The sequence below is a fragment of the Dicentrarchus labrax genome, unplaced genomic scaffold (assembly GCF_905237075.1).
Source record: "Dicentrarchus labrax unplaced genomic scaffold, dlabrax2021, whole genome shotgun sequence".
Taxonomy (NCBI): domain Eukaryota; kingdom Metazoa; phylum Chordata; class Actinopteri; family Moronidae; genus Dicentrarchus; species Dicentrarchus labrax.
The window spans coordinates 27124560-27145907 of record NW_026136714.1 but is presented as its reverse complement, the minus strand read 5'-3'; the positions used below and the strand labels follow the sequence as shown (position 1 = coordinate 27145907).

General features: G+C 39.3%; 1 protein-coding gene across 4 annotated transcripts in view; it reads left to right on the top strand.

The window, feature by feature from the left end:
* The window catches only part of si:dkey-61l1.4 (collagen alpha-1(I) chain), a 71230-nt gene that overhangs the window by 29734 nt on the left and 20148 nt on the right, over window positions 1-21348 (top strand). For 2 of the 4 annotated variants that reach the window (XM_051422254.1, XM_051422255.1), the window contains 29 exons: window positions 1347-1466; window positions 4068-4106; window positions 4186-4239; window positions 4413-4466; window positions 4558-4665; window positions 4771-4824; window positions 7201-7254; window positions 7778-7822; window positions 8798-8851; window positions 8943-8987; window positions 9102-9155; window positions 9251-9295; window positions 9381-9434; window positions 10451-10495; window positions 10598-10651; window positions 11666-11710; window positions 12459-12512; window positions 12932-13039; window positions 13706-13759; window positions 14416-14469; window positions 14553-14597; window positions 14699-14752; window positions 14882-14926; window positions 17881-17934; window positions 18033-18086; window positions 18239-18292; window positions 20393-20446; window positions 21083-21136; window positions 21296-21340. In XM_051422254.1, the coding sequence (XP_051278214.1) occupies window positions 1347-1466; window positions 4068-4106; window positions 4186-4239; window positions 4413-4466; window positions 4558-4665; window positions 4771-4824; window positions 7201-7254; window positions 7778-7822; window positions 8798-8851; window positions 8943-8987; window positions 9102-9155; window positions 9251-9295; window positions 9381-9434; window positions 10451-10495; window positions 10598-10651; window positions 11666-11710; window positions 12459-12512; window positions 12932-13039; window positions 13706-13759; window positions 14416-14469; window positions 14553-14597; window positions 14699-14752; window positions 14882-14926; window positions 17881-17934; window positions 18033-18086; window positions 18239-18292; window positions 20393-20446; window positions 21083-21136; window positions 21296-21340 (1653 nt within the window). Of the gene's footprint in view, window positions 1-1346; window positions 1467-4067; window positions 4107-4185; window positions 4270-4412; window positions 4467-4557; window positions 4666-4770; window positions 4825-5998; window positions 6079-7200; window positions 7255-7777; window positions 7823-8797; window positions 8852-8942; window positions 8988-9101; window positions 9156-9250; window positions 9296-9380; window positions 9435-10450; window positions 10496-10597; window positions 10652-11665; window positions 11711-12458; window positions 12513-12931; window positions 13040-13705; window positions 13760-14415; window positions 14470-14552; window positions 14598-14698; window positions 14753-14881; window positions 14927-17880; window positions 17935-18032; window positions 18087-18238; window positions 18293-20392; window positions 20447-21082; window positions 21137-21295; window positions 21341-21348 lie in introns of those variants that run through there. The other 2 variants (XM_051422256.1, XM_051422257.1) reach the window with 2 other exon arrangements.

The window sequence follows — 21348 nt, the reverse complement described above, 5'->3', positions numbered from 1 at the left end:
TGTTTTTTAAGTAATCATAATGAAACTATAATCAAATGAGAAGACATGTACCCTGCTTCAAGTAGCGAGTTTATGGAATGAACAGGATAATGGGTTAAAAATCCTCTGTACAGGTGTGCTCTAGATGTTACTCAACAAAGTTGAGCCTGTAAACTTCTGTTAACCTGCTTCATGGAAAAGGGCCGTGTGTTACTCCCATGTTTACATGCAGACATTGCAACACAACCTCAGAGTGTGTCATTGATGGGGACCAAACATGGCAGCTGTAGCTCAGAGGCAGAGCGGGTCGTCCACTAATCGGAAGGTTGTTGGTTCAATCCCATCCTTGAGCAAGATACTGAGCCCCGAATTGCTGAATGTGTATGAATGTTAGTTTCTGTTCGATGGGCTTTGTCATTACTGGAGGAATGTGGAATATACAAGTACAGGTCCATTTACCACTTACCAAACGAACAGGATGAAAATGAGGTGTCTTAAGTGTTAAGCCGACTTTCAGTGTGGGTTTGTAGGGATAGTTATCGTGTGGTTTTAACTCAGATTTAGAGGGGGACACAAGTGCAACTATTGACAGTATGTAATAAGTGCACAGAGCTTCTGAGGCTGGGAAGTAAAGCAGAAGTAACTTAAACCTGCATTCTTTCTAATGGACAGCAGGAGGCAGCTCCCTGGATGTGAATAGAAATGCGTTTGTGTTAACTGTAATTAAGAAATGACCCACTATTTTTTTCACTTGAGTTTATAATCTCAATCATTAGTTTCAAGTCTTCTTCTTCTTCATGATGTTCATTTGGTAAATGATGGTCCCATTTTAGAGTAAAATAGACCACAAAGCTGGGTATGCTTTAGGGCATGGCTACCTTTTGATTGACAGGTCATTCTCAGTTCTCCAGCTCAACACACCAAACTCAGATCAAACTAGAGTCACATTCTGTAAATGCATTTTTTATTTCTTTTATTGCTTAAAATTGCCTCACAATGATATTTCAGTGTACTGTTTATCTGGTGTGTGTGTGTGTGTGTGTGTGTGTGTGTGTGTGTGTGTGTGTGTGTGTGTGTGTCTGTGTGTGTCTGTCTGTGTGTGTGTGTGTCTGTGTGTGTGTGTGTGTGTGTCTGTGTGTGTGTGGCTCATGCTGATCGCTCCGCATCTACAGTGGTTTGGTTGGGTGTTTTATTATATATAGTATATAGTTTTCAGTTAGTTTAACAAAGGAACTGCTTATTATGAACTGTTACTGTAATTACTTTTCTGTTGGCTTTAACTTTAACTTTTTATCTTTGATCATGTTTCTATTCATGAAATATGTGTTTTACTTACTGCCTGTCCTCTTTTCTTTTCTCCTCTCTAGGGCTCTCAAGGCAATCGAGGCCTGAATGGGAGGAGAGGGAATCCAGGACCTCCGGGAGCTCCAGGACTTCCTACTCTCTACCTATGGAGGAACTCTGAGGAGGACTGGACTGCTTTTAGGGTAAGAGTAAATGCAAACACCCACATTACAATCAGTCTGGAACTGCACTGAACCCATGAGGATTTGGACCATGCTGTAGCACCAGTACAGAGTGCTCGTTAATGTCCTTTTTAGTTCATTTGTCCTCTTGAGGTCAACTCAGACCAGTGCCGTCAATGTCCTCACCACACTTTGTCTATTCCTGACTGCTAATGTCACCCTGTCTTAATACCACAATATTTCCAGCCAGCTTTCTATGATTGAAATCGCTTGTTTAGTTAATATAGTGACTGAATTTCTATATCGGTGCAGTTCATTGTACACATAGAAAACAACGTGGTGATGCCAATGCCACAGTGGCAGCAGTCTATAGGAAGGTCACAGCGACAGTCTCCAAAAGTCAGCCTCATTAAGAAGACTATAGTATTTGTGAAATGTGTCTCTAGTTTGTAGAAACTAAAAAAACTTGAAAATGACTTGTGTGTGCTTCGGGAATTGTCATATTATTATTTTTTTTGGGGGGGGGGCATCAGTTGTAAAAGTACAGATGTATTGTTAGCTTCATGTAGTAAAAGTACATGTTGTGCAGTAAAATATCTCCAGTGACTTGTATATGATTCTATAATTAGGGCATGAAAACACAAGCAATCACACAATCAGCCCAGGTTATCTAAACCATTAATCCATCTAACCCTAACCCATTATTTGGAGGTAAAACTGAAAATGAGTGCACCTGAAATATCTGGAATAATCTGTCACTGCACAGCAAGAGTTAAACCAGTTATTCAATTCAATTCAATTTTATTTGTATCGCGCCAATTCATAACAGAAGTTATCTCAGGACACTTTTCAAATAGAGCAGGTCTCTCTTTATAACATTATTTACAGAGACCCAACAGTACCACCATGAGCAAGCACTTGGCGACAGCGGCAAGTACAAAAATAAGATCCAAGATGTTACCTGGATGTATGTGAAAATATGAGAATGAAATCAGTCATGCAGTCTGATAACAGTGATGCAAGTACAGTGCTTATGCAGTGGTTGTATGTAGACAGTGATCACATAGGCAGAGCCGGGCTTCTATTTCAGGCAGGGCTGAGTAATCCTCTCCCAGTGTGTTGACAGTGTATTTAGATGGCCACAGCTCTCTGTGCTCTCTCAGTCTGTAATGAAAGCTGAAGTATCTGCCAAGCATTGTAGCTGGAGCCCATCCAGACCCTCATGCCGGGTCAGACCCTGCGCTTTGCATTTTGACCAGCTATACAAGCAGGGCTAAGCTGGCTGTGAAAGGCCTTAGTGTTGCCTCGCTCAGAGTACACTGAAGGCTCTGACTGCTGACACAATGAGACTTAAGGGAGGTCCAGGCCTTTCCGCCAGGCTGATTTTTACCTTGACAAGGTTGGCCAGGCTCCACTCCTACCCCCGCTGCAGCACCATCGCCAACACAAATAAGACCTGGAGCAGAAGAGCTGGGTGGTGGAATAAACCAGAAGGACTCCTGTGTGCTGAAGTTGACCGGCACTCCTCTTCACTTTCAAAGTGCAGTGACAGCAAGCTCTGTGCCGTATCGCTTAACAACCATCAGAGGACTGCAAATTGCACTGCATGGAACTCTCAGCACTTTGTCATGTCTCATGTCTTTTGGCTCCATCTGCAATCTCTCGTGTTATAAGACATGAAGTATGAAAGCCAAGTCCACAGACTGTGTGAAGTAGCAGTGTGCTCCCTCTCAGCTGGCTGACTTGAAATGCAAGTGATTTGTTTCCTGACCAGTTCTGAACATGTGCAGTGCCGCTCCTACAGTAAGGTTGAAAAGTACCACTGATGTCAAAAACCACAAAAGCCTGAATAAAAAGTTCCAAGTGCGGCAAAGCTGTTTTTTTTTTTTTTTGGCTTAACCACTCCTGTTCAGAACGAGTTTGAGTTTAAGTCTTGGTTTTAATTTTAAAAAGAAATCCCTAAACATTAAACAATCTAGCAACATCAGTCAGTCTGATAATATAATAAGTGTTGTTATCTCGAGCGAAATATCTTGACAGCTGCTGGATGGATTGCCATGAAACTTTGTTCATCCATGTTTTCCAGAAGGTAATTCCTAATGACTTTGGTGACCCCCTTACTTTTCATTTAGTGCCACCACCAGGTCACAATTTGTTTGTCTGATTATTTGATTTATGACCAAATACCTTCAAAAAGCCTTAGCTGTACTTTATGTTTAGTGCTAGCAAATGTTAGCATACTAACACACTAATCTAAAATGGTGAACATAATTGTAAACATAAGCATAATTTTCATAATGAGTAATCATGCACACATGTTAGCATACTGCTCAAAGCAATGGCCTTACAGCCTTTATTTTATTTTAAACTGTCTGTATTTTTACTATCTTGATTATCTTTTAAAAGTTCAGTGTGTAACATTTAGGAAGATCTAATGGCAGAAGTGGAATGGAACGCAAGCGGGATCCATTTGGTTTCAATCTGCAACTTCACTGCTAAATGCCACTAAATCCTACAGACTGGTCCTTTAATCATTGTCTTTACTATATTTATTGTTTTAATGGATCAATACCTAATAAATATATCACTTTCAATTCTAATTTTGACTGCTTATTTTTCCAGAGATCAGCTATCCATCAAATGCTCCGAGCTGGCTGGCCGGTGAGTACCTCAGCTTTTAGATTAGATCGGAGACGCTCAATCAAAGTAAGTCACTGATTTATGTTTCCTTGCTCTTAAGGTGACACCTGGCCCACCTGGAACCATGGGTGAAATGGGCAAACCTGGTCCTCCAGTGAGTTTATCATCGATCACGCCTACATAAGTAATTTTGCATGATGATGTTGTCCTTGATTTTTTTTTCTGCTTTTTCTCCTTTCCTCCTTTTTCTTTCCCATTTTGACCCTGCTTTACCTTGTCATAGTTAAATGAAAGTATTCTTAAAATTAAAATATATTTATCATTAAGGGTATTCCTGGAGATCCAGGGGACAGAGGGATACCAGGACAGACAGGAGACATGGTAAATGTTGAAATTGAAAATCCTTTTTGAAACATCAGTAGCTGCATTGTACCCGGTGACCAAACATCATGTGATTGTATGTGTGTGCCAGGGTAACTCTGGGCCAAAGGGCGTCTCTGGTAATCCAGGGAGGTGGGGCAGGAATGGCAGTCAAGGAGTAAATGGGCATCGTGGGCCACCAGGACTACCTGGGCTGCAGGTGAGAACCACTAGTACTCACATTTGGAGAAATGGTCACTCAGTAGCTTGTCAATGAGTAAGCTGTATCATTTGGTAACCGTTGTAGTCTTTTTTTCCCCTCTAGGGTCCCAGAGGTTTTAAAGGAGAAGGGGCTTCACCAGGGGAGAAAGGTGATGAGGTGAGAGTTTTAGCTAAATCAGGTTACCACTGAACTGCTGAAATGGTCAAGTTTGATGTGAAGTGAACATGGAGACTAAATTCACTGTTGGCTGTGATCCTCCAAGCTACTCTATATAGCAAAAACTGAGCGAGGTAATGGAATCTATGTTTACACTTAAGCAGCAGTTCACAAACTTTTCTGTCATGTACTGCTAGGATGAAGAAAAAATAAAACAAAATCCTATGCTCTATTCAACTGTATACTTGGCTTGACTTAGTGATTTTTTTTTTCTTATACTATTATTAGTATATGGACAACCCATTACTGTCTTAAGACTGACTTAAGTCCTGAAATAATACCAAAAATCCAATAATCTAAATTTTATGCCTTAAAATATGATTTACATGTTTTAAATAATGATTGGATTAATAAAGTTAATGTTTATTGTGAACATGTTTAAATGTGTTTTGGGGAAAAATGTATATTGCTCATGCCATAACAACTACAAAACCAAACTGACATGGAAACAGTACAGATTTTCCTTCATAGATTTTGTACTTTAATGGACATAAAATACGCAAAACAATGGTCTTAAATTTAACCAGTTGAATCCTGCTTCAAAAGCTTTACATTTTATCTTGTAATTTAACTGTAGTTCCACCCCTCTCCAGAGTTCGAGAACCACTGCACAGAGTTGAGTAAAAGCAGGCTACAAGCTAAGCCTACATTATGCTGTATGTACTGACTCACTAGTATTGCAAATATTACTGACTTGACTGACATGGCATATTATTTCAACTGCACCTAAGTCTGGCATTTTTGTGATTTGTGTTGTAAAAAGAAACTAGCGTTAGCATGGAGCACCAGGACAAGTAATCGATAGGGTATTGTTTCATTTTAGTCTTTGTTTTCTCATTAATACTAGAAAGGCACTCAGAGAGCACAGACCTGTGCCAAGGACAATACTCCAGTCTTCAGTGATATGTGAATCTACAAGTGCAACCAGTATACACCGATCAGCCATAAGATTGTGAGCACTGACTGGTGAAGTGAATAACACTGATTATCTGGTTATCATGGCTCCTGTCAGTGGGTGGGATATATAAGACAGCAAGTGAACATTTTGCCCTCAAGTTGATGTGTTAGAAGCAGGAAAAATGGGCAGCGTGAGGATTTGAGCGACTGACCAAGGGCCACATTGTGATGGATAGACGACTGGGTCAGAGCATCTCCAAACCTGCAGCTCTTGTGGGGTGTTCCCGGTCTGCAGAGGTCAGTACCTATCAAAAGTGCTCCAAGGAAGGAAAAGAACCAGAGACAGGGTCATGGGGGGCCATAGCTCATTGATGCACGTGGGGAGTGAACGCCGACCCGTGTGGTCTGATCCAACAGACGAGCTACTGTAGCTCAAACTGCTGAAACAGTTAATGCTGGTTCTGATAGAAAGGGGTCAGAACACACAGTGCAGAGCAGTTTGTTGGTATGGGGCTGTGTAGCTGCAGACCAGTCAGGGTGCACAGGTGGTCATAATGTTATGGCTGATCGTGTATACTCTGTTTGGATAATATTTCCAAAAGGTTTTAGAATGACAATATGTCAAAATATGGTGGTGCGTAGCTGAAGCCTCATCATCTCTGAAATCATCATCTGCATGATTGAAGTTGGTCATATCTCAAAATGTTGATGAAAGTGAAAGTTATTTGTGGATCCGCTTCAAATGTTCATGCTTCACCCTTCCAGTAAGTTTTATAACATGGAGCCAGTAGTTCTTTCCATAATCCTGCTGACAGAAAGACAAACAGCACCAAAAACATAACCTCCTTGGTGGAGCGTACTAATAGAAGTAAATTAATAAACTATTTACTATTCACCACACACAATTCTGTGTTGAGGTCTATATAGTATACCAGTTGGCAAAATTACCACAATAATGGCCATTTGTTTAATCCAGCCGCCACCTGAATGTTCCTTTATTCCTTATTACAATGCACGGGGTTCACATAGTTTTTGTGACGCATTGTGGGAACATTTGAGTCTGCTAGGGAGAAATAAGTTTAATTCAGACACACTACACAATGGCAATACAGTACATAGTAAATAATGAATGACCTCAGACACAGCCTTTTGTACTACTTTGAATGCAGTGATATTAGGTCAGAGGTCAATGTCAATAACTTACTACTGCCTCTCTGGAGCTCACTTTCTGTGGAGAACCACAAAGCTTACATTAGCCCTGGGGTTATTCAAGTCAGTTTGTAGCCAATACTTGCATCAATGCACCTATTTCCAAACCACTGCTCAGTGGCCAACAGACTGCACAGGGCACTCAATAAGTGCAAAGAAGGATGTTGCTGTAAGCATTACATTTAGTTTTCTCTGTGTCCCAAACTGTAGGGTTTCCCTGGTGAGCCTGGACCAAGTGGAGACAGAGGAGGAGCTGGAGAAAAGGTCAGTATAAAAAATAGATTTTGGTAAATATGCGCCTTTTCTGCTGTGATCCTCTGCTCCTTATGTGAGCTGTAGATGCAGCAGAGGTATGACTGCATCACCCTCTAGTGGCTGTAATCAAAGCTGCAGAAATTGAAACTAATTTAATCTATTGCTAGTTCTGCTGCTACTGTGTGCATGTCATTTTCTATTACAATGTAACATTCATTCGACATGTATTAAGACATATATACAAATAGTCTGCTTGGAACAGTGACATGTGTCTGAGATGTTATAAAAAAAAAAAATTTAATGAGCACAGATAAACTTTCCACTTTCAGCAGATGAATGTGAAAACATCCTTCTAGAGTCAAACTGCACAGACAGAATTCAAACAGCACACTGTAGGGACAGGAAGAAAAATACACATTTGACTGGAGAGGGAATTTAATGGTTTTACTGTTTCAGTATATATTAATATCAGAGTGGTTGGAAATATCATGGACCAACTGATTTGATTTGATGTTGTTTGTGTGCCCTTCAGGGATCTAAAGGGGAACCAGGAGAAGACGGACCTGTTGGCCCTCCTGTAAGTTCCATTTAAAGGGGTATCGCTGATTTTACACATTAAGTTGGGTTGTAATGGGAATACACTCTTTCAAGTTTGATAAAATAACCACAGAGCTTGAAATACATGGGCATTTATAGTCATTTATAACTACGGTCATGAAAGATGGTATCAACTTGCGTTATGGAAAGTGATCTAGCCTATTTGGCGCACTAAAGTCAATGTGTCTCCGCCTTTTTTTGAAACTGCCTATTATATCCCCAAACTTTATGAAGGTGGAGACCTTAATGTCTGGAGTCCCACTTCAACATGCAGTGTTGTCGATGTTATATTGACCCTTACCATATCTTACTGTACCATTTATTGGCTTATTTAATAATAGGAATGATAATACTAATAATAATGGATGACAGTAAAGACATTTTCACCTTTACCCAATATCCACAGTAAAATGATTACCCGGTAACATCCACATTTTCCCAGTATCTAGTGTTTAGATAAACATTCTGTATCAACTTGGTCCATCTCTTTATATACATATGATGTTTACACTGTAAGAGACATATTTAAACCAAGACTCCAAACTTTTTAGTTTCTGAATGTTTTGCTGCACAGCATAGGTTTGACTGACCCACAGAAGCATGAGTGTCTCAATTCCTTTCATCACTAAATCATCCCTGTTAACGTTAAAAGGTTGAAACCCACAACCCACTCCATCACTCCTGTGAATGACTAGTGTGGTATCCAGCCACATAAATTACAACCAATATTATGGTTTTTTGTTGGTGTGGTAGGTGTACCTTGATCTACCTATAAATTCAACCTGACATTGTTGATATGTTTTGACACTTTGGGATGTAATTCCTCAGAACTCACACTTTGTTACTGTTGTTCTCTTGTCTGCTGTTGTGTAAATCCATTTATGATGAACTTATTGAATAATAGTGAAATGCTAAATGATATAAATCAACTTTAGCTGCACTTTGTGTTTATCAGGGTCCTTTAGGTCAAAGGGGCATTCAGGGGATTCCTGGAGCTCCAGGGCCACAGGTAGGACATCTGTTACACTGTATTGCTCTTACTGTGTCTTTATTCTCCTTACTGAAATGTCTCACTGTGTTCACTTGTGCTTTTTAATCAGGGATACTCTGGAGATGATGGATTGCAGGGTCCTCCAGGACCAGTGGTCAGCATGCATTAGTGTTTCTAATTACCTCACAATGTTAATTTATTTGCTACCTGCTGCTGATGAGCTATTTTTGGTAAAATATAAAACTAATTTTTAGTCTGAATCCTCTAGGGTGCACCAGGGGCCACAGGAGGTATAGGACCACCTGGAATTAATGGGTCTGAGGTGAATTCATACGGGGACACATCACCATATTCCTTGAAATCATTTAGCTTGATGATAAAATTATTGTCTACTGTGTTTTTCTTTGTCCCGTACAGGGGGATCAAGGTCCAACTGGTCCACAAGGTCGTAAAGGCCCATCAGTATGTCATCAAATTCACCTATTAGGCTTTACATGTAGTACAGATGGACCCGTATAAGTGTTTAATCTAATTGCATCTCTAACAGGGACCGTCAGGATTAACAGGAGAAACGGGCTCACCTGGACCTCGAGGGACTGAGGTAACTGATATAAGAGAATGACATTCTATGTACACTGTTCAGCCATAACATTGTGAGCATGTGAGCACCTGTGCACCCTGCGGTCACAAAGTTCTGCAGTTTGAGCTACAGTAGCTCGTCTGTTGGATCGGACCACACAGGCCAGCCTTCACTCCCCACGTGCATCAATGAGCCTTGGCCCCCCATGACCCTGTCTCTGGTTCTTTTTCTTCCTTGGAGCACTTTTGATAGATACTGACCTCTGCAGACCGGGAACACCCCACAAGAGCTGCAGGTTTGGAGATGCTCTGACCCAGTCGTCTAGCCATCACAATGTGGCCCTTGTTAAAGTCGCTCAAATCCTCATGCTGCCCATTTTTCCTGCTTCTAACACATCAACTCTGAGGACAAAATGTTCACTTGCTGTCTGATATATCCCACCCACTGACAGGAGCCATGATAACCAGATAATCAGTGTTATTCACTTCACCAGTCAGTGCTCACAATGTTATGGCTGATCGGTGTATATAGACACACACATTTAAATCAATCGAGCAAAAACAATGTTATGATGCAGTAAGTTAGTTTGTAGGTTATATTGGTTATAGGAAAATGTTAGGCCCAACTGTAAAAAGAAATATAGACTAACTGTGTTTTTTAAGCAGAAAAGAGTGGTGGTAGATATAACTGCAATAACAGATTGCAGGTATAACTTTCAGGCCACACTGAGCCCAACAACCCCCACTAATAAGGTAAGACAGCCTGCATGAGAGCCAAAACCCAGGGCAACAAAGGACTAGCTGCTCCACTCTCTGCAGCTTGCCAAGCTCTTTGCTTTAAGTGCACAGTCAGAACTGAAGGTGACACCGATGAGTGATCTTATCTAATTTTAACTGGACACAGTAGAGTAAAACAAATGTTTAAAGAGACTTTGGTAAGAAAAGCAACCTGAAATGATAAAAGTGAGGGGTACCTCCCCAACATGCTTCACATTGCTCAATGTCTTTCTGCATTATTGATTGTTTTGTTTTTGTCAGGGTCAACCAGGCAGTAATGGCCCTGCTGGTCCAAAAGGAGATGTGGTAGGTTTTACTGGAATAATCAGTGCTGTTGTCTTTACTCAGTGGCCTAACTGAATCCATATTCCACTGTACTGATACTGACACCTTTTCTTTCTCTGACAGGGTGAAATAGGGCCTATGGGAACAAAAGGATTTCCTGGCAGTGAAGGGCCCATGGTAAATAATATGAAATCATTCCCTCTAATGTTAAATGGCAAATTTCAGTTACTAAACTGTATGTCATATAGACAGTATACTGCTCACACACTCTTCTGTAATGTACTTGCATGTGTTCTGCTGTTAAAAAAAGAAGAAAAGTGGCCAGGCTTTAATGTTTAAAACTAAACTTGTCTAGAGTACTAGAAGAGTAATAATGAACAAAATGGGGACAGTCCTTGCATAGTGTCAGACCAATATTTCCTTATGAGATCTATGCATTGAAGGGATGTGGTCTCAAAACTTTAAAAATTAATGTAATTTTAGCATTCAGAGACCCAAAAGAGCTTTACTTGCAAGTTTCTTAAGAAGACTTGTACTTCTCGCAACTGACTTGAGCTAATTTGAGACTTATTGTAATTAATATAATTTGACTTGACTTAAGACTTGAGGCTGGACTTGGGCGTGTCTCATGTGACTTGAAATTTGCTTTGATGTGAATTTAGACTTGACTCGGTGTTTTATTGATTGACTTGAGACTTGTTTTGCCAAGACCTGAGACTTGACTCGGACTAGTTTTGATTTACTTGAAATAACCTGAGACTTCATTTGACTTTATAATGGCAGTTTTTAAGAACCTACATGATAAATGAGTGATAATTTAATTTTCTACTGTTGAATGTATTTCAATTTATCTACTATATTTTGATAATCTGAATGCTCCATAGAGAGCTGTCTGAACTTTTAATTGAGAAGGGTTACTGGAGACAGTCTCGCTCTCATGTGGCTCACATCAGATTTAGCCACTCCCTATTTTCCCCCATTTTATTTTATTTTATTTTTTTATTTTTTTTGTTCTCCAAAGAACCGGATTATTCTTAAGCTAAAAATAGCAACGGAAAGAAGCCTCAGTTTGAATTCCAACACGGTAAATGTGAGCAAGTTACGGTGATGTTAAAGATAGCAAACATTTTCCATCTGTGATTTGCTGCGATAGAAGCATCAGGATTTCTCCTTGCTCTGTTGCTCTTTTAGGGGATGTCTGGAAGTCCTGGTCCAAAAGGATTCGCCGGTGGCACAGTAAGCAAGATGGTCTTCTGTTTTCAATAAAATGTCAACATTAATATTGAGGTTGTGGTCAGATTATTAAAGCTGTATTCATCAATTTTTTTTTTTTGCCACAACGGGCAAAAGAAATCAGCCCAAAAACAATCAAACGCATCTAGCATCCTACATTTACTCAAATACTGTACTTAAGTACAAAGCTGAGGTACTTGAACTTTACTTGAGTATTTACATTTTATGCAACTTTATACTTCTACTCCACTGTATCTCTGAGGGACTTATTCTGTTTCTTACTCCACAACGTTTGTCTGACAGCTTTAGTTACTAGTTGCTTGTCAGATTACAATGTGTTATACCATCCTGTCCAGCAGTAACTGTAACACATTAATACAGCAGTAAATTAATCCAAAAACATCATATAACCATTTTCCTGCATTATGAGTACTTTTATTTTTCATACTTACATTTTGCTCATAATACTTGCATACTTTTACTTTAAGTAAGCTGTTGAATGAAGAACTTTTACTTGCAGTGGAGTATTTTCACAGTATGGTTAGCACTTTAACTTAAGTAGAGGATCTGAATGCTTCCACTCCTCCTTACGCCTTGCAGAAAATGTATGTATTAGCCAATTTTTGGAGAAAACTGTGCTGGGTTAAAAGATAAGTTGAACTGAATTGACCTGAAAGTGATGCGAGTCAAACTTAGCCAGCCTAAAGGAGGAAAACAGTGCTTAAAGTTAAAATGTAATGTTTATGTTCAGGGCTCTAGAGGACTGGATGGTGACAAAGGAGAGGCTGGACCCAAAGGACACAGGGTAAGAGGAAGTTGGTTGTGTTAGTTGGTGTTTAAATATAAAATTATCTGGGTTAAGCTGAACTATATTATATTGTGTCATTTGTTTATTATTGTGTCATAAAGATAAAAGATTGCTCTGGAGAATTCAGATTGTCAGAGCTGGTGTAAACTTGGATCACCCCTACACTGTTTTGACCTGTTTTGAATTACAATTCAATGCTGAATTTAATGGAAGGCGATGGACATCGTGAGAGATGTCAAAACATATTCAAATAAAATCACTTTACTGTAAATTAACATCTAAACATTGCACAGCACATTGTCATGTGAAACCTTCAAAATCTAGTATCAATATTTCTTGGTATAATGACAGTAAACAAATGAGATCACAAACAGAACTCCATGCAACAGTATTTTAAGGGCTTATTGTTCTTTTAGGGCCCACCAGGTGCTGCAGGGATCCTAGGCCGTCAGGGAGAGAGAGGTGAACGTGGAAACACAGGTCTTCAGGGGACGAGAGGTCAACCTGGGCACCAAGGAAAAGAGGTACAAATCATGATATGATCGGAGATCTCCTGTGTTTTGGTATGCAACAAGACCCCAATGCTGCACAGGTTGTGTTGTTTGTTTGGTAGCTAAACATCTACTTCACTGATGTGATTTATATTAGTTACTCAAAAGAATATGAGCTTCCTAAACTTAAGTTCAATAGATTTCTTGACCCCATAAAAGCCATTCTGGTAGCGATGGAATTTCTGATCACATTTTGAAAAGCTATGACTTTAATCAATTTTGCAATGAATTAACTTTTAATATTTAATTTTGATCTTACTTCTAACAAAATGTTACATAACCATCCTGGGTTGCCTTGAATTTAAAATCCCCAAAACACTGCCAGCCTAGTTTAACTTAACTTACTGTCAACAACTTAGTCGTAGCCACATCTTATAATCACCAGACTCCATCCACCAATGAGGACCGTGAGACGTAGCTGAAAGCTTTGGAAGAAATTTAGCAAGTGGTTAGCTTTTTAGCTATGAGTTAAAAAAATTAAAATTTCAAATGCTCAATAGAGCTTTTTCAATTATGCTGAAGAACACTTGTAATAACATTGAAATATTTTTGGATTGTATACATATATATGTATTTATAGTGTTGTTTTATGAACATGTTATGTGCCATTATTTTAATGACTATTTCATGTCTCCTCAGGGTGAAGATGGGGAGGCTGGTCTTCAGGGAGTGGTTGGTAAACAGGGGCCAAAGGTTAGAGGCTTTTATTGCTGTCTGGTCAATTAAAACTAATAAAGCAGAGTCATATCAGTCACAGCTTATTGTCCACAGGGACATTTGTTACATCGCACTGCACTCTGAAAACTGCAAACTGACAAAGCTTTTGAACCAAGTGATGAGAAGTTTGAAGAGATAAGGACAGATGACAACTGCTCCTGTAATTTTGATTGCCTCTATTACTTAACAATGATAAGAAAATGTGTGTAATAGCTAGTGTAAAATCAAAGCTATATGAATCAAGTGAATAATGTTAATTCATTAGTACATTTTGTTACCTGGATTGATTCTTTTAAATAATCAATTTTATCAATGATATTTTGTAAAATCAGAAGATTTTAGTTTTATATTTTATTTGTATGAAATCTTTAACATCCCTAGAAACAATTGACACATGCAATTGACAAGAATCTCTTGTATTTATATTTAAAGCCAAATTAATTGATTATTTTGTGCAAACAGTTACCTATTTATATTTAAATATAAACAATTAAAATCAATTAATTAATTAAAATCTAGTCAGCACTAGATAAGCCATTAAATAATTATCCCACTTTTATTTATTTATTTATTTATTTATTTATGAAATGCTGGTGAAAAAAGTTGAAAGTCTGTTTTTATTCACATTGCAGGGCATCAGAGGCACCCCAGGCCAAAATGGAAATTTAGGGCTAAAAGGACCAAGGGTAACTATTATCTAGACAGTATAAACTCAAATAAACCAGATTCAGTTTTTATTTTATTGTCTTTTTGGCGTCTACATTTACAGGGTCGCACAGGACTCCCTGGCCTGTTTGGTCTACCTGGCATGCCGGTAAGAACAAAGTAAACAAGTTAAAAGCAGCTCATCATGTCTGATAGTTTACTGCAAACACTAAACCATATTTGTGTGTTTATGTGTGTGGACTGTTGCAGGGTTTTAGAGGCAGAGTTGGGATTGAGGGACCAGAAGGAAAGCCTGGTACACAGGTTCCCATTTTATAAATTTTCATCTCATATGATTGTGTTTTTGCTGCATTCCTTACTCCATTAAGCCATCTCAACATGTTGCTTTTAACATGGTGGTACATCTGTATGTCTAATATGTCTTACATGCAGGGTGTTCCTGGTTCTGCTGGCTCTCCTGGCCCTGAAGGAGACAGAGTGAGTTGTTAAGTTATTTTTAACCCACTGGTGAGGAAAGGTTTGGTCTACAAGCAATTCAGTGTGGTGCAACTGATGAGGATACAGGCACACAATATTAGAGAGTCTGTATGTGAGTGCACTGATTACAAGAAAATGCTAAATACAACTGCAACAAACGATTATTTTCATTGCAACTATTTTGTCAACAGTTTCTATGATTAATGGGTTAGTCTATAAAAATGACCAAAAATCAGCCCTCATCAGTTTCAGAGTTGTAGATTTGGTAAGTATCTTCTTGATGGACAGTAATGGCGCAACTTTTTCTCTGTACCAAACCTTTTCAGTACATTTCATCAGGGCTTTTCAGTGTCTGGACCAAACTTTGACTTCCTCCCAAAACTTGGTAGCAATCAGAGACAACCTAAGGACCCTGCTGTTTCTATGCATTTACACCCCAAAGTTCCAAACATATATGTATTTATTTGAAAAGTAGTCTCTCTTGCTTTTGAGACCATCTTGGAAACTCAAATTCACCATTTTCTGAAACTGTAAATGGTAATTGGACTGTATAGCACCTTTCTAATCTTCCAAAGCGCTTTTACACAACATGCCACATTCACATTCATTGAGGTTTCATTTGGGATTCAGTATCTTGCTCAAGGACACTTTGAGGAGTCAGAGATCTAACCACCAATTAGTGGACTACCCGCTTTGCCTCCTGAGCCGCAACTTCCCGTACACATGGCTATAATGCCTTTTGGTGCCTATTCTTTGAACATTGGATCATACACACCTGGCTTAAGTCACATGCCAAGCACCTCAGTGTGCAAACCGCTCTCTTTAATTATTATTTTCCTACGATAACACTGTGGTGTCTTACCATGTTATCATCAAGGTCAGTACTGAATGTACAGTATGTACAGTGCTGTGAAAAAGTATTTGCCCCCTTCCTGATTTCTTATTTTTTTGCATATTTGTCACACTTAAATGTTTCAGATCATCAAACAAATTTTAATATTTGACAAAGATAACCCGAGTAAATACAAAATGCAGTTTTTAAATGATGATTTTATTTATTAAATCATGAATTAACTGTGATTAACCAATCTTTTTAGAAAGCTGAGTTCAATTTCATTAGCTAAAACCAGGCCTGATTACTGCCAGACATGTTAAATCAAGAAATCACTTAAATAGAACCTGTCTGACAAAGTGAAGTAGGCTAAAAGATCTCAAAAAGCAACACATCATGCCACGATGTAAAGAAATTTGAGAACAGATGAGAAACAAAATCATTGACGTCTATCAGTCTGAAAAGGGTTACAAAGCCATTTCTAAGGCAAAGCCATTTCTAAGGACTACGAACCACGGTGAGAGCCGTTATCCACAAATGGAGAAAACTTGGAACAGTGGTGAACCTTCCCAGGGGTTGCCGGCCTATCAAAATTACTCCAAGAGTGCATCGATGACTCATCCAGGAGGTCACAAAAGAACCCAGAACAACATCTAAAGAACTGCAGGCCTCAATTGCCTCAGTTAAGGTCAGTGTTCATGATTCAACAATGAGAAAGAGACTGGGCAAAAATGGCATCCATGGGAGAGGTCCAAGGCGAAAACCACTGCTGACCAAAAAGAACACAAAGACTTGCTCACAAAAACATCTTGATGATCCCCCAAAACTTTTGGGATAATATTCTGGACTGACAAGACAAAAGTTTAACTTTTTGGGAGGTGTGCATCCCGTTACATCTGGCGTAAAACTAATGCAGCATTTCATAAAAAGAACATCATACCAACAGTCAAACATGGTGGTGGTATTGTGTTAGTCTGGGGCTGCTTCAGGACCTCGACGACTTGCCGTAATTAATGGAACCATGAATTCTGCTCTCTACCAGAAAATCCTGAAGGAGAATGTCCAACCATCAGTTTCTGACCTCAAGCTCAAGCACACTTGGGTTATGCAGCAGGACAATGATCCGAAACACACCAGCAGGTCCACCTCTGAATGGCTTAAAAAAACCAAAATGAAGGTTTTGGAGTGGCCTAGTCAATGTTCTGACTTAAATCCGATTGAGATGCTGTGGCATGACCTTAAACAGGCTGTTCATGCTCGAAAACCCTCCAATGTGGCTGAATTAAAACAATTCTGCAAAGAAGAGTGGGGCAACATTCCTCCATAGTGATGTGAAAGACTCATTGCCAGTTATCGCAAACGCTTGATTGCAGTTGTTATGGCCGAGGGTGGCACAACCAGTTTTTAGGTTTAGGGGGCAATTACTTTTTCACATAGGGCCAGGTAGGCTTGGATAGCTTCTTTCCCTTTAATAATAATTCATTGATGATCTGAAACATTTAAGTGTGACAAATATGCAAAAAAATAAGAAATCAGGAAGGGGACAAATACTTTTTCACAGCACTGTATGTCTGTGTTCTCTACACATGAATCAGTAAGTTCACTCTAAGAGGTGACACATGTTGGGCAACAGTTGTCATGCAGTATTATAGAAATTGGATACATTTAAATAGACACAGAGGTGGAGTCTCATACTTCTACAGATTAGTAATCCTTATGTTTATACAACATCACTTAAAGATTGAACAAATAGGGAAAACTATTTTGTACTGTAGTGGTGGTAAAGTGATAAATTATGTTGAACACAGCTGACCTGGTTGAAGATAAAGGAAAAAAAGTTTTGCAAAAAAGTCAAAGTGATGTGGTTATCTGTACGTCTAATAATAAACAGGGAGAACTAATGAGCCATTGTGTGGAAACCCTTTGCACTGTGTCTTCAACCATATTTTGTGTGTAAAGGTACAAAACTTGAAACTGTTGGGGAAACTGCAATCCCTGCACTCCCCAATGGCAAAATCTAGAAAGCTTCATATATGTGTGCCATTAGTACCATCGCCGTGAACCAAAGAAATCCTGTTGCTGTGCATTGTTAAAAGTAGCTCTGATCTCTGTTCACATGAAGGGGTTTCCCGGTGTGGCTGGTGATCCAGGGCAGGCAGGTTCTCTAGGAGCTCCGGTAGGCCATCACATCTCCTACATTTACCATGTTCCCAAACTAATAAGCTAATTTCAGGTTTGTAACATACTGAAAGTACTCATTTGTGAGTTCAACAGGGTCCTCCAGGAAAGCCAGGTCAGGACGGGATCCCTGGACCAGCTGGGGAGAAGGTGAGTAGATTGGAATTTTTTCAGTACACGTTGCATTACATGTTTCTGGTTGTGTGTGAGGAGTATTGCTTATTTTTACTGACTTCCATTATTGGCTTTTTTTGTTTTTTTTACGATAAACATGAACATTGTATGTTAATGTCTTTCTTTAGGGCTTCACAGGGAAACCAGGGTTGATGGGCCCTCAAGGACCTGTGGGCATGTATGTAAGTGACCATTATGAACTGTTAAACTACGTAAAATGATAATAAATGACTAATTTAGCCCCCACAACGGCTGTGCCCAGAGGCATTATGTTTTAGGTTGTCCATCCCATTGTTATGAACATAGCTTAGGAACATCCAGTGAGGGCACTGTGACCTCACAAACATGTTTTTGCCCATAACTCAAGAATTCATCAACAACATTTCACAAAAATGTCTAATGGGATAAAATAATGAAGAGATGGAAAGGTAACTGTATATGTTTCACTGTGACATCATAATGTTCTGCAGAATTATTCAACACCATAAGTCTGGAACAAAAGGGGAGATTGTGACTATATTTCACAATTGGTCTGTTCACTGAATTGGTGTCACTAATCTTGGGTGCCCAGCTTGAAACTGTGCTAGTTGTATAGATCTTCTGTGATGCCAAATATCAGGATTTATAGTTCCTTTGAAACAACACCCATATTTTAAGCATTGTAGTCCACCATTGTCCACTGCTGATATTGAGTGCTCTATCAGTCTCTCTGTAAAAACAGTCTCTGAGTGAAGACAGCATGTTTTTCACTGGAAATTATTCACTGCAATCAGATGTCATACAGCGATGTACTTGAGTGTAGCCCAAAAATAAATTTTGTATATTCTTCAAAGTCTTCACCACATATATTATGAGTGTGGACAGACATGGATGTAAACTGCAACTTGACTGTGTGGATGAAGCCAACAACTGCAGTGCAGTAATTCTAGTTGTCCTTTAATTGAACATGTTTTTCTTTTTTTACTTTACTGTGAAAATGTTGAATCTTGTTGGGATTTATTGAAGTAGGTCTATACTCAGTATTGGAGGTTTAGCCAAGCAGAAGTTTTTTATTTTTGTTGTGGGTGGAGGTAGAGCGGGTCGTCCCCTAATTGGAAGGTTGGCGGTTCGATCCCCGGCTCCTCTCACTGCATGTCGAAGTGTCCTTGAGCAAGACACTGAAACCAAAATTGCTATGAGTGTGTATGAATGATTTGTTTCCGTTCCGTTCCGTCTGGTGAGCAGTTGGCACCTTGCATTCAGTGTTTGAATGTGCGTGGACGGGGTGAGTGTGACATGTAGTGTACAGCACATTGAGTGGTCAAAAGACTAGAAAGGCGCTATATAAGTACAGTCCATTTACCATTTGGTATATGATGGTATTTGATGATTCTTTTTTTTTTACATAAACAAAATCTAAACCCTATAACGTTTAAGCCTAAATTGTTTTAGTGTGTTTAGGTTTGCAACAAAAAAAAGAAAATCTAGTTTCAATTATTAAATGCTTTCAAAATAGTCAATGAAATCCACCAATATTACACGTCAAAGTCTGTTTCCAGGTGTGTGAAGTCTGATAAATGTCCTCTAGTGCTGTCACTTGAGTCAGCGTTGAAGACTACCAGTTGAAAATTGGTCTGGAGTTTAAAACAGTGAGTCACCAGACCTTTCTAGACCTCTTCTGAAGCTGGCAGCCACTAGCCTACTAGCATTACACACCCTATTCTGATACACCAAGTTGTATTGTAGGTAATGTAGGCAGCAGGTTTTGACAAAGAAAAATAATGAAAGACAATAGCAGAGTCTCCAATCCATACTACATTCAAATTCAATACAGTATGAACCACATACTATTCATCATAGTGCACTATTTCATCAGTTAGTATATGAAATTACCAAATAACAGATGATACAAACTGCAACTTTGGAATGTCATTAAACCCCGCAAAGACACATCAATTTTAAATATTTTCCTTAGATTTCCATCTCATTTTTTATTTTATAAACCTTTTCTGGAGCTGTCAGAGCTAACCCACAGTTTTTTCCAAATGCAGCAGCTCCTCCATTTCTTTTGTACATTGAATTGTGGGACAAGAGCGTTTGAGTACCCTTTATTTTTTCGAGTGTGAGCACAGTACATACTGGAAACCTGATTAGTATGTGGTATGGGGCTGGGACACAGCAGATGAATTGATTTTGATAGTGAATATTATGATTTTGATATTTTAAAATGTGGACCAGAACCACAGTAAGTGTAGTAAGTGGTGACACTTGAATGTAAACCTTAAATCTTGACTTCTCCACAGGGTTACCCTGGAGCTGTGGGTCTGACTGGGAGACCAGGCCACATCGGGCAAAGGGTAAGGCGTGATTCCTGCCAAAGTGTTACAGAACATAATCTGTATCAGAATTAGAACATTTTTCAAATGTGTCCAGGCTTTAGTCTTGACACAACAAGTTGACACAGCACCATTTCTCACATACTGCATCAACAGTGCAGTAACACACTTACTCTACTCTACGTTATGTGGTATACACCGATCAGACATAACATTCTGAGCACTGACAGGTGAAGTGAATACAGTAATTATATATGGCTGGCCCGTGTGGTCCGATCCAACAGACGAGCTACTGTAGCTCAAACTGCTGAAACAGTTAATGCTGGTTCTGATAGAAAGGGGTCAGAACACACAGTACAGAGCAGTTTGTTGGTATGGGTCTGCAGAACATTCTGACAACCAGGGTGCACAGGTGCTCACAATGTCATTGCTGATCGGTGTAGATTCTCATCAAAATCACATACACAGTACTGATTAGTTTGTGAATTAGGCTTAGCCAACCTAAAACTAAATTGAATTTGGCTTTTTCAGACAGCTCTAAAATGTTTGCTGCTATTGGGATTCTATATTGGTCAGCCATGCAGTGATTAAGTTCATGTCCAAAGTAATTTGTGGGTTTTCTGAAATGTGATTGCAATGTTTTCTGTTGTTGTGCAGGGAGATGCTGGTGTCAGAGGCCCTCCTGGCATCCCAGGAAAGACTGGACCTCTAGTAAGTGTGTTTAGTGAAATTTGATTTGAATCTAGTTGATGTCCACACCGATACACATGCATGCACATTTTTCACTTTCCACTGAATACTATGGTGGGTAGAAGTGCCTACATATTGCTTGATCTTGGTTGTAGTTTGTATGTGACGTTGTCTTCTCAGGGTCAGCAGGGCCCTCCTGGTGAGAGAGGACCTCTGGGACCACAGGTGAGAAC